Source organism: Vulpes lagopus, chromosome 2 (assembly GCF_018345385.1).
Source record: "Vulpes lagopus strain Blue_001 chromosome 2, ASM1834538v1, whole genome shotgun sequence".
Classification (NCBI taxonomy): domain Eukaryota; kingdom Metazoa; phylum Chordata; class Mammalia; order Carnivora; family Canidae; genus Vulpes; species Vulpes lagopus.
The window spans coordinates 23,899,261-23,917,208 of NC_054825.1; the positions used below are offsets into that span (position 1 = coordinate 23,899,261).

The 17,948-nt window shown below is 41.9% G+C and overlaps 1 protein-coding gene across 1 annotated transcript in view; it reads right to left on the reverse strand.

Moving 5' to 3' along the window:
• Positions 1 to 17,948, reverse strand: part of SORCS3 (sortilin related VPS10 domain containing receptor 3) — a 587,544-nt gene that overhangs the window by 111,329 nt on the left and 458,267 nt on the right. The window contains exon 8 of the mRNA XM_041738191.1: positions 3,212 to 3,301. Within this exon, the coding sequence (XP_041594125.1) occupies positions 3,212 to 3,301 (90 nt within the window). The remainder of the gene's footprint in view (positions 1 to 3,211; positions 3,302 to 17,948) is intronic.

A 17,948-nucleotide genomic window follows, 5' to 3' on the forward strand; every position in this document is an offset into this window, starting at 1 on the left:
ATTTTAAGAAGTGCGGCTGTGACACAGCAAAGGATTAAATCAGTATTTGGGGCAATGTAAAAATTAAGGAAAATTGTCCTAAGGAAATTAAGGAAAAGGTTAATATCACTGTCATTATCATTATAATAAATTTTCTCAAACATATTTCCCTCTTCTCCCCTTTATTATTCAAAATGGGATTAAACATATTCTACTGTCAACTAAAAGCAAACCTAGACTTAGGTAGGGAGAGCCTTTATTTGCAAAGACTATTGCAATAGGGAGAACACTCTAGCTGCCGTACTTGCAAGCCCTCAGAGTAAAGTCAGAGAAGAACTACTTTTCACAGAGAAAGTAAAATAAGGCTAGAGACAACCTGGTGTGGGGAGCAGAGTTAGCAGGTGGCAGGACAGGGGGCCATTGAACAGGAAACCATCCTCCCTATAGTCAGGTGATTTTCATAAAGCCTGTTAACAAGGGGTTGTTCTGAGTTCTAGGGCTGGCAAGAGTATCCAGTGCTCACATCTGCTCAAGACTGAGTCAAAGTTAAGGGCTTAGGGGAAGGTGAAAAGCCAAACTAAGCCTCGTCAAGTCAAACGAGCCAGCATTTTGTCCAGGTTGGTCAGTGAGGGCAAAGAGTTCAGTTAATCATTTATGAGATAAAGAATGGGAATTTTATCTTGTCGATGGCAGGCGTCTGCATCTTAGTAGGTGCATGGGGATGAGTGTTTTTTGCAGTGAGCCACATCCAGGAACACAAGAGTAGGGAGTATTTCTTAAACCTTACATTCTCCAGAAGCTCAGGGCTTAGTATAGGTCAATGGTATTGTAATACTCATTTCACAGATAAGAAGACCTGAGCTCATGGGTAAGCAAGTGGCAGAGCTGGAAAGATAGCTCAGGACTTCTTGCTCAAAAGCTCCATTGCCTTTACGCCAGGCTCCCGGGGTCCCAGCCCTGTGCCTCCTTGCCCTCTGGTAGTGTGGGTGCCTCCCATGTCAACTGGACTCCCAGGGACTGGTTATGGAGGACTCCACACAAGGCTCCTAATAATGCCATTCATTATTGATGCTGTTCATTTCATTCTCTGCAAAACACTCAAAGCCACGGAGTGCCCCAGGAGAGTGTATTCTGAACAGACAGGCTGGGAGGAGGGAGAGGTGTGAGGGCAGGGATGACAGGGAGCTTCTCCTTGTTTTTGTTTTTAAGCAAGACACCTAACAGCAATCGCAGCTCATAGAACAGCAACAACTTGCTTAAAATCCATTTCCATTTTTAAACACTTCCACCCCCTCTGTCCTTACCTCCTCCTCAGCCTAGGCTATGAAAATCTGAGCCAATGCTGGCTAATAAAGGGGATCAATAACCATCCAGCTATTTTCACAGCAGCCCTCATATTAATGAAGCTGCTCTGGATGAAGTTCCATAAAAGGGTCCACACGGATGGTACTCCACCACAATAAATTGCCATGGGGTTGCTGATCGTTAATGGAGTGTTCCAGGGTTGTGATCAATTCCAGGCTTCATTTGTCTCCACCTGCAGCCACACTGCCCAGGGGAGCAAACTGTTTGTTTTCCTCGGAAGGTTAAAAATACATAAAATATGCACATGATGCAGAGAAAGAATAGGATTTATGCTGGGAATATGGTTTAGAACATGCTTGAAATACTTCTCCAGGGCCAGTACATGGAAATCATCAAGTTACTACAAGGGGTCTTTCTCCTTCTGAAAGAGCATGACAAACTTCAGGGATCCTGCTTGGGTTTAGAATATCTGATGGGTACATTTTGCAACCACAATGCTATATGATGGTCCCATACTAGTCAGTCACAGAGAGGGCAGAGAAAATGAGAAATTGATTCCCGTGGCTCCTGAGGCTACTTAAAACAGTCCTTGCTCATCTCATTGGCCTCTCCATTTCTCTCTCTACAACTCAGTCTCTGGAGATGGTGTTGTAGTCTGTTGAATGAACCATATTCTCTCTCTTAAAATAGGGCCTATGCATGTCTTTTGGCTTCCCAACTCTTGTTGCAGGGTTAACTCCTTAACCTGCTTACATAAGCTTAAACCCCACTCTCTTTAGGAAACTCATCCTCACTGTCCATATAGGTAAGTTCCACCTATTATGTCACAATGGTCCTTGAACTTCTATACCTATAACACCCACCCCCTACACCTACAATCCCTTGTTCAGGGACTCTCTTCTCTATCAGAATATAAGCTCCATGGAGGCAGGGATCATTTGTAGCTTATTTTCTACTCTATCCATAGAGCTTAAATTAGTGCCTGGTACAGAGTAAAAGCTTAAATGGGAGAAAGAACTGTTCAATGGATGAATAAAAGAAGGATCAAATGAATGGATGAATCCATGCATGCCTATGTTGAATGAATGAATAAAACAACCAGAGGTAGACACTTACCCACCTTCTTGTCCCATAATCCCTCCCACCTATGTACTCCTCATTTAGCCTTTCATGATGTTTCCCAGAACCAGCTTACAGACCCAAATCTTTGCAACATTACATTTGATAGGTGGCCAATCAGAGACTTGGCTTTTTCGTAGCCTCATTAAGTGATGAGATTGTATCCTGTCCATGTTCAGATTGAGGTTCTAAGATCCATTTCCTCCAAGAAGCCATCGTTCACAAGGGATGGAGTCTATGGGGTAAGTTTTATGATTTTCCAAAAAAGGAGTTAAAATACCATCATTTGATATTAACATTATAGTAAATTATTCCTTTTTAATTGCTCATAGTGGAAGAAGGGAGTAGAAACATAGGCAGTGCATTTACATTTGACATTAAAATGTAGAGAGAAGCATGAACTACACAAGACTCACCTGTGCACCTCTACACACACGTATACGCAGTATCTGGGATCCTGCCTAGGCCATTCTGAGCCCCTACCTCTATTTGGCAGGAAGGCTCTGGCAAGAGGGAAGGACCCCCAGAAGAGACTGAGTACTAGCTCCCTTTTCACTGGGCAATGACCCCAGACTATCCAGGATGTATGAGACCTAGGGAATCCAAGCTCTTGCCTGCATGCCCTGCTGAGAGGGGAACACAGAACCCAGGTTCAGGGACATCAGCAGAGACCAGCCCCCCATGGTGGTAAGTCAGGCTCCATGCCAGCTATCTCCCAGGTAGAAGTCATGCCTCCTCACAGCCCAACATGGCAGCATCTCCCCTTTTGTTTTGTCTGGCAGGACCTGGGACAGCAGGTGGTGTGTACCTTGGGCAGGGAGTACTTGGGTAGCTTTATCTGGGCGAAGGCTTCTCTTCGATAGGACACGTAGTAGCTGGCTCTTCCACCAGTTGTTACCTGGAAACACAAAGAAGTCAGATGGGGTCAGGGATCATGGCCAAGTTGAAAAGTTTTAGCTTCTCCATCAACAGCCACAATAGGTTTGTGATAACTTTTTAGAGAATATCCCTTGCTGGCATTTAGCCTCTGGTCCCACAGCACTGAGCTGCTCTTATGTCATGGCACTTAGACAACAGATGAGCAATCACAACAGTATTTCTCAGTGGCTGACACTTTCTGTGAGAGCAGGGTCTCCGCCTCTGGTCACTATGCTCCACATATGTACACACCTAATAAATATTTTCAACTGGTAACAGAAGCCACTGATGCAGGATGTACCCATAATGGATTTATTCTGCCTTAAGAAATAAGTTTCTAATCTATTGCAATCATGACATGATTGTGAAACAACTTTTTTTCTGAATCTAAATAACTACTCTTGGGTAAAACCTCTTGCTACTTTGAAATTAATTTCATTTCTCATCTGAGCACAATCTTTTTCCCTTCATATTTACAAATCCATGCACTGAGCGGGTATTTTTTGGTCCTTTCCATGTATAAGTTATTTAAAGGAATCAACGGTCAAAGGAAGAACTCTGGACCAGAAAGTGAGAAATCCTAGGTTTGAGTCCCAGCTCTGCCATCTGAGGGAGTCAAGCTCTATAATCTCACTTGGCACAGATGGATTCTTATAGGAATCTGGAAACCACTCCAAGGAGTGGTCCTCTGGTCGGGGCTTGTTGAAAAGTCCTGTGAACATGGCACAGCTCTGCAGATGGCTGCTCTCAGCCCAATCGTCCTAACTCAGGGGGACATTAATATTCACAAGAGAATATACCATAGACTGTTCAGAGAAAATAGCAGGACCACAATAGCAACACGGCTGCTGGGCTGAGGAGGCAATTACTGGAGGCACCCGCTCTGTTCTCACCAAGCCCTTGCTGGAGATGGGCCAGTCCTCCCACTCTAGTCCAAACCTGGCGCCCATCCACAGCGGCTGCGGGGAGCAGGCGAGGTGTCACATCTTTATTGAAAGCCACCCATTGCTCCTCACTCCAAGAGGTGGCATCTCCCATGGCTTCCCCTTGCTCTTCACAGACTGGAAGCCCACAAATTCTCAGGCAGAGCAAATATTAGAGTCTGTGTGAAGGCAGAACCTTGGAAAAAAACTTGGTCAAAGACTTAAGCTATGAATCAAAAGGAGAGACTGGTTTTGTCCCTAGCATTCAGCACTATCCCTGCATCTCTATTTCCTACTTAGAGCCGTTCATGTCCTGTATTCCAAGATTTCTGTTTTTTTGTTTTTGTTTTTTGATAAGACATCTGTTCTGAATCTATATCGTTCTGGATTGACTTAGAGGCGGGGCATTCACATATTATGATCAATGAGTTGCTAAGAGGTCTTTTTCTTTCTTATTTTTTAAAGATTATTTATTTATTCATGAGAGACACAGAGAGAGGCAGAGACATAGGCAGAGGGAGAAGCAGGCTCCCCATGGGGATCCTGATGTGGGACTAGATCCCAGGACCTGGGATCACAACCTGAAGCAAAGGCAGATGTTCAACCACTGAGCCACCCAGGTGTCCCAAATCTTTCTGTTTTCAAAATAAATTTCAATTGTATAGAATCAGATTAAAATATAATCTTTGGTACTGAATACCTAGTCACTCCTAATCCTTGCTTCATCCTATAATTTCCTTCCTCTCCTTTCCTTTCCCTTCTCTTTCCTCCCTCCCTTCTTTCCTTCCTTCCTTCCTTCCTCTTTCCTTCTTTTCCTCCCTTCCTCCTTCCTTCCTTTTTCCAGTCTAGTTAACATACTGTGTTATGTTAGTTTCAGATATACAATATAGTGATTCAACAATTCTAGATATTCCTTGGTGCTCTTCAAGATAAGTATCCTCTCAATCCTCATCACTTTTTTCACCATCCTCCCTGCCCCCAGTCCCCTCTGGCAACCATCTGTTTGTTCCTTATAGTTAAGAGTCTGTTTTAGCATTTGTCTTTCCTTCCTTGTTCATTTGTTTGTGTCTTAAATTCCACATATGGATGAAATCGTATGGTATTTGTTTTTCTCTGACTTATTTCACTAAGCATAATACTCTCTAGATTCATCCATGTTGTTGCAAATGGCTATTTCTCATTATTTTTTATGGCTGAGTGATGTGATGTTCCATTATGTGTATATATATCCATTATGTATGTATATGTATATAAAATATCTCATATCTTCTTTATCTACTCATATGAGTAGATATATATCTATATATAGAGAGATATAGATAGAGATATCTCATATCTTCTTTATCTACTCATCTATTGATGGCTACTTGAGCTGCTTCCATAATTCAGCTATTGTCAGTAATGCTGCAATAAACATAGGAGTGCGTAACATCTTTGTGAATTAGTGTTTTAATTATAAATTATAAAACCAACACATGTACACCTGTCAGCCTAAGAATTGGAACAGTGGTGCTTAAGCTTAAGCTGCATCAGAATCACCTGGGCTGCTTAAAACTCAGACTTCTGGGCCTCACTTACAGAGGCGTTAAATTGATCAATCTGAGGTGAGGTCCACGAATTGTCTTTTCCCATGAGTTTCCAGATGATGCTGATGCTGTTGGTCTGAGGACCACACTCTGAGCAGCTCAGTACTAGAATTTTAATGACAAATGACATACACTTCTGTGGTTCCATGCCCTGCACCTATCCTGACCCTGGCCTCTCTCTGAGATATAGTCACTTTCCTGATTTTGTGTTGACAATGACCATAAAGTTTTTTTTTTTAATTGAAGTGAAATTCCTACTACATAAAATTAACATCTTAAAATGTACAATTCAGTACAAATTTAGCCCATTTGCATTACACAACTTCTATCTAATTCTAAAAGATATTCATCACCCTCAAAGGAGATCTCATACCCAGTGATAAAATTGTTAAATCCCAAAATATATGCTCTGGTCACTTTTCTTTTCTTTTTTTTTTAAGATTTTATTTATTTATTCATGAGAGACACAGAGAGAGGCAGAGACATAGCAAAGGAAGAAGCAGGCTCCCTGCAAGAAGCCTGATGCAGGACTCAATCCCAGGACCCTGGGATCACAACCTGAGCCAAAGGCAGATGCTCAAATATTGAGCCACCCAGGTGCCCTCTGGTCACTTGTCATATGCTTAAAATGCAGCTTTCTACAGGAGACACCCTGAATATTACCAAACGTGCCTTGAGAAAGTAAACTGGCATCACAGAGGTCTAGTCCTATCACTGAATGCTGGTCAGAACACAATTAATTAAAAGAAGTTTCTCCTGAGAAGACTAAGTTGGCTCCATATGGAACAAGGTGAGAGCACCATCAAGCATCAGACCAGTACCATAGAACAACACTGGGTCTCCTGGGGTTTCCAAATCACAGTCAAAGGAGAACAGAGTGGTCCCCTCAATAGTGTGATAGGCCTCACCAGCTTGGGAACTCAGCTGAGCCATGCCTGCCTGATACAATCCTGCACGAGTACAGACTCTCTCTCTCACACACACAAGCTCACACACACAACCTGGAGACTTCGTGCTTGAGAAATCAAAGAAGGAGATTATACTTCAGACACACAATTAGACAATCCAAACTACTAAGGGGCTGATGAAGCCCCAGGGACCCAGAGGTTCTTCCAGTATCTATGATATCAAAGTATCTCCCAGTGATACCAAGCTGGCTCCTGCAGTTCTGCTTTGTCCTGGTTATATCCTTCTCTGTATTTCTCTGAACCATCCAACTGATAGTTTAACCTCATTGTAAGACCATGGGTGCATGGAAGGGCTTTGGATGCCACCAAACCATTACAATTTCTCTCTCCTCTCAATTCTTGAACTTTGTCCTCTCTATTCCTACAGCCCTTTCAACATTTACTCTTGTAGTGCACATAGTCCTACAATTTTCCCTCCATGTCTTATTATAGGATTGCAACTTCCCTGATTCCTAGTCAGTGCTGGACTCATGGCAAGTGATTGGTGAATACATAGTAATAAAAGTAATGACACAATGGTCATTGATTGAGTTCATCTATTATGCTCCAGAACTGCATGTAGCCATTATATAAATTATCTAGTTTAATCTTCATGACAACCCTTCAGAGACTATAAGGTACTGAGTGACTTGCTCAACAGAAGATAAATTTGAACCTAGCAAAATTTGGCTCTAGACCTGTTCTCCTCCTCTTGCGACTAAGAAGGGTCTCCATTCATCTTACTCATCTCACTATAACAACAGTACATTGTCTTGATTCCAAGATGTATTTTAAAACATGTAAAAATCTTGTAGTTGGAATGTGTATCTATGTTTATTTTTGTTCATAAGCCCAGGAAATCTGTCATGACGTTGATGGTGTATCTTAAAAATAATGTCTTTGTAGAAGAGAGAAGGCAAGGGAATAGAACAAGATTAATAATGACTACCATGCAAAGAAAGCTTATTACACAGAAAATGGGACAATAAGCAGTTTATATACCATACTTCATTTGATTTTAATTATATATTAAATAATATATAGTACCTCTACAGGTCAGGAAATTGAGGCTGAGAGTGGTCAGCTAACCTGCTCGACACCACACAGCCTTTTGTTGTTACAGCCAATCTGTGACTCTTAGCTGTGTCCAAGCCCTTAACTAGGAATAAGTGCATCCCCAAAATGTCATGTACAGAGCAGGGGCTCAATATGCAGTGACTAACTGAATAATGAATTGTGGGGATTAATCCACTCAACCAGAGACACTTTGAGTTTGACTTCCTCCATTGGTTAGTAACTAAACCATGGTGGCACTGAAGAACTCTCCATTCTACCCAGTCCCTAGATGGTCACCAGAATTTATCTCTAGCACTCTTCTTTAGGAGCAGAATCCTCACAATGTTGGGATGATAATCAAGCTGATGCATTTGCTGCCTCTCCACTATTATTTGTATGGCTCTCTGGCAACCACATAAGAAAAGAATAAAGTTTAGTGACTATTAATCTGTTTTGATGAACTTTTCTCTTCCTCACAAGCAAATCTGCTGGCATTGTAAATCCCAAAGATTATTACCACTTTCCCTTTCAGTGACACCTTTTATTTTACATATGATGAATGTCATCCAATTATTTGCTCTGGGCCCATCCGTCATGCTAAACACTGAATTAGCTGGGTCTTTTCCTCACTAATGACTGGCTCGTTAATCTGATTTTCTGGATTTCCATTTTACAGGTTTAATTGGGCTCCTGGCCAGTGAAAATGATTCCTTTGGACAAATGTACTGACCATTAAATACATCTGTCTCTTCTGACTTGTTCCCATTCTTGCCGTAACCAAGTCTAACCTGACATATCTTTTATTTTTTCATTTCTCCTTGCTTCTGGATGATGGCTTGTCCTGGGGGAGAGAGAGAGATTTGCCAAAGAAAAAAAAAAAAAAGGAACCAAAGCACCTGGAGTCATGTTGAACCTGTTTCTGCCATAGACAGAGGAAAACTCATAGTATCTCTAGAACTCATAAGTGATCTGAAAAGAGAAGCAAAAATGAATACTTTCAAGTGTCTACTGTGTTGAGTGCCTTAAATTCATGATACTATTTAATATCCACACTAATTATGATTACTATTATTATTGTTGGAAATATTAGTAGTGCCCTAATAGAACATTCTCTGAGTATTTAGCATATGCCAAGCACCATTCCTCTGTACATACCAGCCTTCTATTTTATGTTCAGGTGAGAAATTGAGGAGTAGGGAAGTTACACAATATACTCAAACACACCAATTAAATGGTGGAGCTGGAACTAGAACTCAGGTTTATCTGACTGCAAAGCTTATGCTGGTCCCTTGGACTATGTTGGTTTCCAAACCTTTGTGGATAGGAATGGATCCTATGTCATTCAATTTCCAATTTCCCAGGTAAGATGCCTACCAACAAGGCAGATCCTTTTACGTAAGGGATCCTATCAGTGTCTTAGTCTTGAGAAATCAATGCTCTATTGTTGCACAGGAGTGAACAGTACTGCTCCTAGAATTTGTGAACAAGAGGGACCATCGTGGAAAGAAATCTGGCTGACACGAGAAATGCAGAAAATGGCATTTAGGAGATTTTACAGCTAGAGGACCTTGCTGGGCCCAATATGATGTGAATAATCTGCCTAAACAAGAGAAGTGGCCACCTGTACAGGCTTCCGTTAGTGACTCCCACACAAGCCTCTGCAGCATTCCCTCCTCCTCAAAGAAACAAAAGGGAAGAGCATAGTTGTTAGGATGCACAATTAACTTTTCCAATTTCTTTGCTCATTAATTCTATTCAGATTATTTAAAATAAATCTTGACATTGTTAGGCCTTTCTCTTCCTCTCCACCTACATAATTCCTTCAAAGATCACATTTCTCTTTCAAGAACAAAGGAGCAAGATTCAACCGCTGGGCTAGGAAGTCAATAAATAGCCATCAGTCTCATCAGGAAGTTGCTCTAAGTTTCGGGATGGCCCCGGGGGCTTCTGCACAGCACGTTACATTGCCCCTGCCATCCTAAGGTCATTTGCCAAAAGTGTTTTACTACGGCACCACACTATAGGTTGGAAACAAAACTTGTGGGATGGCATTTGGAACAACATGACATCTTACCAGTAAGCCATCTCCTCTGCTAGACTGTTTGATGTTGAATTTAGTGTTTGTCAAACTGGTGTCTGCTCATTTTATGTCCTGGAGGCTGTGTGATATTAATGTAATATGCAGTTTTATCTGCCTGTTTCTAGAAAGAGTGAGTCTATTACCTACCATGCATACACTGTGCTGAGGCTGAACCTCCTTTGAAACAGATTTGCACATAAAATCTTTTACTGGGGCCCTAACATAACAACCCCCAAATAACCTCACGAAGAGTAGATTTGGAATAAGATGGTTGACACTGAAGCCAATATTGTTCTCTCAATTTGGAGAGACAGAGAGAGAGAGAGAGAGCAAGAGCATGTGTATGTGTTTGTAGGGGACGTGCTGGAGGGAAGATGAATACTGAGGTTGGCCAAAGCAAAAACATACTGACAAAATACCACCTTCACCCACCCTGCCAAGAAATTTCTTGGGACTTTAACTGTCCCTTGGGAATGGTAATAAGAGAGAGAAAAGGTGGGGAGTTAGAAAAGCATGGGGGGAAGATTTGTGTCTAGACCACCGACAGCTCTAGGAAAGGAGTTAGCGTGCCTGACTCTGAGACTGTTACTTTGAATACAGTAAAGGGTCTGGACTTGGTAAGTTTCCAAGGACATATTTTAAAAAAAATACACCTCCTCTGATTTTTTAGCAGTATAGTACATTGGTTCGGATCCCAGACCTGTGTTTAAATCCTGCTTGGGCCACTTGCTGGTTTGGTGACCTTGAACAGGTAATTGATTTAACCTTCCTAATTTCTTCTGGAAAATGGAGACATCAATACTATCCATTAATGCATTAGTATAAGGAGTAAACATAGTACAGCATGTAAAGAGTTTTAACCCTGATGCTGGCACATACTAAGCAGTCATTGCATATTACTCACCCCTGCTGAGCTAGAAGTACAGTTACCTGCACCAGTGTAACATCTTGGGGCCAACTGGGGATTGACCATGGTGGCAGTTTATATATGCAAACAGGAGGCTTTAGGAAGTGCTGGGGTAGCCACACGGGCTACCTGGTCAGAACTGACCAGGGACAGAGGATTGAAATTCTTCTTGTGGTCTTCAGGAAGGATGACTTCATGGAGAAGACTATGAAGCCAATGTGTTTTGTGCCAGAGACTTGACCCATTTGTGGCTGCAAGCCTTATCTTCGTGTTATGGCTTTCATGACTTAGAGGGAGAGCAAGAAGTTCTTAGGACATGTATCTGCCTCTTCAGGATGAAGGTCCTTTACCTTTCCTTTTTAAGTTCTTTTGGGGGAATGAGGGTGGGATGGGGAGTGTAAAAAGGCAAAGTTAAATGTAGAAATAAAAAAAGAGCAGATAACGGGCTTGAATTGTCATCTTGGAGCACAAAAGTTGGAAGCGGCTTGATACTCCCAATTAATGTAATAACAGCTAAAAAGCTAAAACCTAAACAGCCTCTTTGAGTGTTCTAGATCAGGATACCTGAGTTTCCTTAAAAAAAAAAAAAAGAAAGAAAGCAATACCCATGGAAACCCTAAAGTGACATGTTTCCAAAACATCTCCCCCGTCCTCTCAGAAATGCCCCTGTTCCTAGTGGACTGTGAACTCCATATGGCTTTGGGAAAGATGCGACTGAGGAGCAGATTATAAGGATCCCAGCTTCAACAGTCTTACATAACTTTTCTGTTTGACTTAAGACCTCACATAGCCTTTTTCCTTACTATAGGTGGATATTATGGGGTCAATTAATTGACTGAAATCTTCCCAAGCCAAACACCAGCCTCTGCCTTTGTTCTAGTATCCCAGAATTTCAGAAAATAAATACAAAATAGTGGGACAGGAAAGGAAGGAAGAAGGGTATAAGGTCCTGGAATACATAATATCTGTGTTTCTAGTTTCAGCTTAACCAGTTAACAGATATGCAATTTTGCATGGTAACTAATCTCTTAGAGTTTTAGGGCTATTGTTCTATAAAAAGGGAGCAAATAATTACCCTTCTCTTATAGAGAAGTAAATGAGATAATAAAATGCTTTCATGTAACTGTAAAGTGTCCTACAACTGTAATGATTAGAATGTTATAATTGACCTGTAGTATGTACCTAAAAACCCAAAGATGTTAGAATTATTTTCACTAGAAAATTACTATAGACTGGATGTTTGTGTTCTCCACAAATTTCTTTTTTTTTTTAAATTTTTATTTATTTATGATAGTCACACAGAGAGAGAGAGAGAGGCAGAGACACAGGCAGAGGGAGAAGCGGGCTCCATGCACCGGGAGCCCGACGTGGGATTCGATCCCGGGTCTCCAGGATCGCGCCCTGGGCCAAAGGCAGGCGCCAAACCGCTGCGCCACCCAGGGATCCCTCTCCACAAATTTCTATGTTGAAACCTAATCATCAATGTGATGGTATGTGGAGGTGGGTCCTTTGGGAGGCGCTCCAGGGAGTTCCAGTGTTCCTTCTACCACATGTCTGTGAACCAGGAAATGGGTTAGCTTCAGCCACCAAATCTGCCAGTACCTTGATCTTGGACTTCCCAGTATCCAGAACTATGGGAAAGATTCTGTTGTCTGTATATAAGATTCTGTTATATGGTATATATCTCCTATAGCAGTATGAACAGACTAAGACAGAAATCAAGCTGTGGATCCAGCTACTCACTCTATTGATCATGGGGACACTGAAATTTGCCAATGAGGCTATAGCTATCTGTAGACTGATGGGCAATAAGGGATGTCACAAGGGAAGCAGGAAGTGGATTGGCAGAGATATAGAACAGAAGTGTATTCAGCCACAGAAGATGAATGGCAGGCGTATATAGCCACTTAGAGAATGATTAATTTTATCGATATGTTCAAGATATTTTACATATCCTAAAAGGGCAAGGCAAACAAAGTCATTAATTTTCTAGAGAAGAAAGGATGCTTCTTTGGGACGTGGGATTTCCAGACGGCCTTGGATATATGTGTGGGCTGCAAGATATGACAAAACTTTGCCAACATGGGATTTGCATGCTTCATGAGTGAATTTTGGGACAGCAGTGGACAGATTTAAACCATCTGTCAACCTGTTTCTCAGGAAACACTGCCACTTCCCCAAGAGAGCCATGAATATTTGTGAGATGCCAACTGCTACTTGGAGCCTCCCCACTGTACTCTCCGTGTCATTCTTTTCCTATCCAGAAGCACCGCTGGACAGTCAAGCTCTGTGCTCATACTTTGTAGGTACCGTCTGCTCTCCTGCACAATGGCCACGTGGAGGACATGTGGACATGGGACTTTGCAGCCCCACTTTACTGGTAAGTTAATTGACATGCATAGGATCATGCAGCTCCAAAGTGGCAGAGTGCAGATTTGAACTTGGCTCTCGAACCACATCCACTACACTGTACAACTGGAACAAGCCTAAAGTGTCACCTGCAGAGTCTTTCCAAAGAATGGCTAATTTAGGATCAATTGCCTGGAGGGATTTATCATGACCCAGATCATGAGAAGTCTCCAACATCAGTGAATTCACAGTGACCTGTATCACAAACTACCTCCCTAAGGAAGCCTCCCCACTCCAATTTCCCAGGGGGAATTCATCTTTTCTTCTTCTGATTTTTAGGGCTCTTTGTGGCCCTCTCGCTGCCTTATAAGCTGACATTCAAAATTATTGGGAACTGGGTACATTTTAATTCTCTTGTTGTACTATTTTCTACAGTAGATAATGTGCTAAATTCCCATTTTACCCTTAGTTCCTAGCACCCATGTTATAACAACTAATATTTGTAGAGTACTCTATTCTCTGCCATTAGTTTGTATTATTGGAGTGAATCTCATTTGGTCAGGGCACAACCCTGTGAGGGAGGTCTAATTACCTCCACATTTTAGAATTAAGAGGCCTGACTTTAGGTCATCTTGTTACTAAAAGGTGAGGTTCAAAGCCAACCACAGAACTTCTGACTTGAAACCCCAGGCTCTTTTCATGTTGCCAGGCTGCTTCAGTCTGTGTCTCCTGAGTCAAGATCGGAAAAAAAGACAAAGTGGAGATAATTGCATGGGTTTTCACAAGTGGGTCGTGATTTTACATCAAAAACTCCCTTGAGTGTTTGGCAACACCACAACATGGAAAACCAGGGACGATAAGAGAATGTGCTTTCCTGTGGGAAACAGAGAAGCAGATTATGAGATGTTCTTCTCCACCTACTGCTGAATCTACATGTTAATTAAGGGTTTGGTCAAATTCACATCATTCCTTGCATGCTGCTCATGTTTAGACATTTAATTATGCATACTTGCCCCAATTCTACTCTATGTTGTATTTATCAGTCATTGAGCAAAAACATACTCAGCACTCTTGTGCCCAGGCTGCATCAGGTACCATGGGAGTCTTAGGACTATGACCCCATGGAATTTACCATTTCTTTGTAAAAACAAGCGTAACATATAAGATGTACAAATGACAATATCAGTAATAAATGCTATATGGTCCTCTGGGCTGGGTTAAGGCTAGGTGCCAAAGAAATACCCCCTCAGAACCAGAGTACTTTACTCCACTTATTTTCATGCTCCTCCTATAATCAGCAAAAAATCAGTGCACACAACACACACACACACACACACACACACACACACACCCTGTAATATAGAGTATGTAATATATGTGCATGTGTGTGCAATATATTTTATACACATGGAATGCGACCGGCACTGCCACTGCCTTTGGAGAAGAATGGGTTCTTGACACTAAAGGACTTTCTGTTTGCTGAATGGGATGATGGATTTGAAGATGGAAACAATGGAGTAACCAGGATATGGCTGTGGTGTTCTATATATCCAAGGGAGGGATGGGGAGAACTGATGGGGATAAGGTGGGGATGAATCTTGAAAGAAGAAAAAGATCACAGCAAATCTGCAGAGGTTGCAGGAAGCAGGATCTAAGAGGGTGGGTCACTGGTTGTTGGTGCTTCGGAGGAATGCCAAGAAACAATGGGTGCTTGTAGGTTTTTATTAAGTGTTTTTGCTGTGCGGTGTCTGACATAAACACCGTGCTTCATTTTTGCTTGACATTTCCAATAAAAACTTTACACCACATTGCTCAATAATCTTATTAAGATTTTATTTATTTATTTGTTTCTCTTTGCAGAGGCGGCTCATATCAAGAATGTAGATCTGCTTCAAGAAAATGCCCAAGAGTTATAGCTGGGTTATCAGAAATTTATCTTTCTGAGTCTTTTTGGCTACTTATTTAGTTCTTTGTTGGAAAATTAACAAAGGGCCTTGCATCAGAAAGCCTAGACATGGATCCGTACCTCCCCCACCACTACTGGCTATGATGGGTCTTTGGGAAAAGCACTTAACTGCTTCTAGACCTCACATTCATCCTAAAATGGGTGGGCACACTCACAACATATCAGTCCAACACACACCAGAAACAAAGTAGTTTTGTGTTCCTCGTTCCTTCACATCTCAGGTCCTCATTTCCTCAGTACGAGGGTCTTCTTCAAACTCTCAAATCCTAAGATTCTGCACTGTCAGTTTCTTCTGTAGTCATTCAATGACTCCACAAACATGTTTTAGGATGCTATTTTGTGTTAAAAGTTTCTGCTCCTACTTACTGCCCCCTATACACATGCCTTGACCCAATTGGCTCAAAACATAAGAACATTTAGCCTCTGGCTTTCACTTAAAATGCAGAACAAGTGTACTGGTATCAGACAGCCTCGGTCAAAATCTCTGCTCCATTCTTTACTGGCTATGTGATCTTAGTTTGAAAAGGACTTCATCTCTCTATGCCTCTTCTGTGAAATGGAGGTAAGAGGAGGACTTACTCCATAGAACATCATGACAACAAAATGCATTAATACCATGCCTAGCTCACACCAGCCACTCAGTGTTAGCTATTACTATTATCTGTAATTGACTCTGCAAGAACTACAGATTACTCAATAAGAAAGTTAGCCAGGAGGTAAAACTCACAGAAGAATGCAGAGGACAAATCTTAAATAAGATGCTGAGAATCACAGTGTTTCTTGTACGGAAGGGTCTGTTCAATCAACTTCACAAGGACTCCTATCAGGATTTCAGAGGAATTAAGGAAGCCACCACTTCCATGACTTCCCTCCCACGCACACACAGAATACCTAAGAAGCAATTACATAGCAGAACGAAATAATAAACACAATCATATTAAGAGCACTTTGATTATTTCTCCATACTGCAATCTGGAAGCAATCGCCACCTGGGGCAGGCAGTAAAACTGCAGGCGTTGATTCCAGAGAATTGGCCAGAAGGCCTTGGGTACAGCAGACTCTCCATTCTAATTGCGTTCCATGAAATCACCACTGCGCATTATAACAAGGTGTGCTTCTCTTCTGGAAACATTTCTCAGAGGAGAAGGTGGAGGCCATTTTGCCTGGCCTCTAGAGGTTACAAGGCTAGAGGGAGAAGAGATGGGGGTAAATTCATGGTCCCATCACATTCAAACTGGATTAGAGAAAACAAGAGAGAAGAGAATGGAGATGAAAGAATCAGACAACTTTAAAGTCTAAGAAGCAGAGAGGGGAAAAGCCAATCTTTTTTTTTTTTCTATTTTGCAACAGATGTTTCACTTGCAGACCCAAATCTAATAGCAGTTGGTGTAGTAAAGATGAAATAGTTGGAGGAAGAAAAAGAGAGCTAAAAAGGAAAGGATGCAGGGAGTCAGGCTGGCAAAGGGGAAGTGCCTCCCTCGGCTTCCTCCCGCTAGCCTCCGCCCACTGGGGACAGGTGCAGCATGTCCTTGTCCTGCTGTCTCACCAGCCCTGCAGCTCTCCTGGGCTCCAGCACACACAGCCCCCTGCCTGCAGGCATTCCTCACCAGGAAGGCAGGGGTAATCAGGCCCATCCTTCAAACATCTTCATTCTATTACTTCCATAATCGGCTTCTAATGTTCTGTTCGATAGATGTGAGGCCGACCAGAGCAAGCGCTTGAACAGCTGCTCGGGCCATGGAGCTATTCTCTGTGTCATTGATCACAAAGACAAAAATCAATCCTGGCTAAGGAGAAAGAAGTTAAAAATAAATTGCTGGGATTGATTTCTGTTCAGACCTTCTGACTCCCAGTTTAGAAAGGGGGAGGGAAGAGTGTGCGTGGATCCACCTGTCATGAAATCACTTCATATGTCCCAATCTCAAAAGCAAAACAAACCAGGAGGTATTTTATGCACACACAGTCAGTCACACATGCGTGTGCGTGCACAAACACACAGGCGCACATGCACATAGTTTCCTCTTAATTTATGCTCTTATTTTATTGTTGCCTCCTGATAACTATCAGAGGTGAGAATCCATGTAGATCGTAAACTCCCATGAGAAGAGGGCTGGGATTTTCCACGTTCACTACCAAATCTCCAAAGTGGGATCCTGTGTTTTGTGGACAGCAGTAACTCCCGAAATATTTGTTAAGGACCTGACAGTATAAATGAATTAATGAAGTCCCTTTTTTGCTATGATTGGCTCTTGCAATTAGGTCTATTTCTTCACTGATGTATCTTCATGTATCAATGTATTCTTCATCAATGTATCACAGCATGTAATTACTTTTCTTCTTCATTATTATGAATATTTTCTCTCACAAGACTACAAACCCTCCTATGGCAGGAATTTTTACTTTTTTTTTTTTTTTGCTTTTTAATTTTTGATCTATTGCACTATCTCCACCTTGTACCCTCAGTAGATGTATGTGAAAGGGAAGGAGGAAAGAATGGTTCAGTGATTCTCTTAAGGGATTAGCAACATCTTAAATATCTTTGGTTTTGATTCTGCCACTGGAGAAATAAGTTGGGAAATACTTCTAAATAACAGTCCCCTGCCCATCAATGTTTAATGAAATGGAGCATCCTGGAGAGTAAGCAGACTTGTGGAACCATAGGGTCAGAAGGGAACTCCGGAGTCAGATACCCCACTGCCTTCCAGACTGGATTCCATGGAGTTCTGGAACCCTATAGTGATGCCTTGGAGGTGTCCATAATGGTTGACAAATGGATGGGTGGGAGAGTTCATACAGCCCCTCACCCTCTTTAA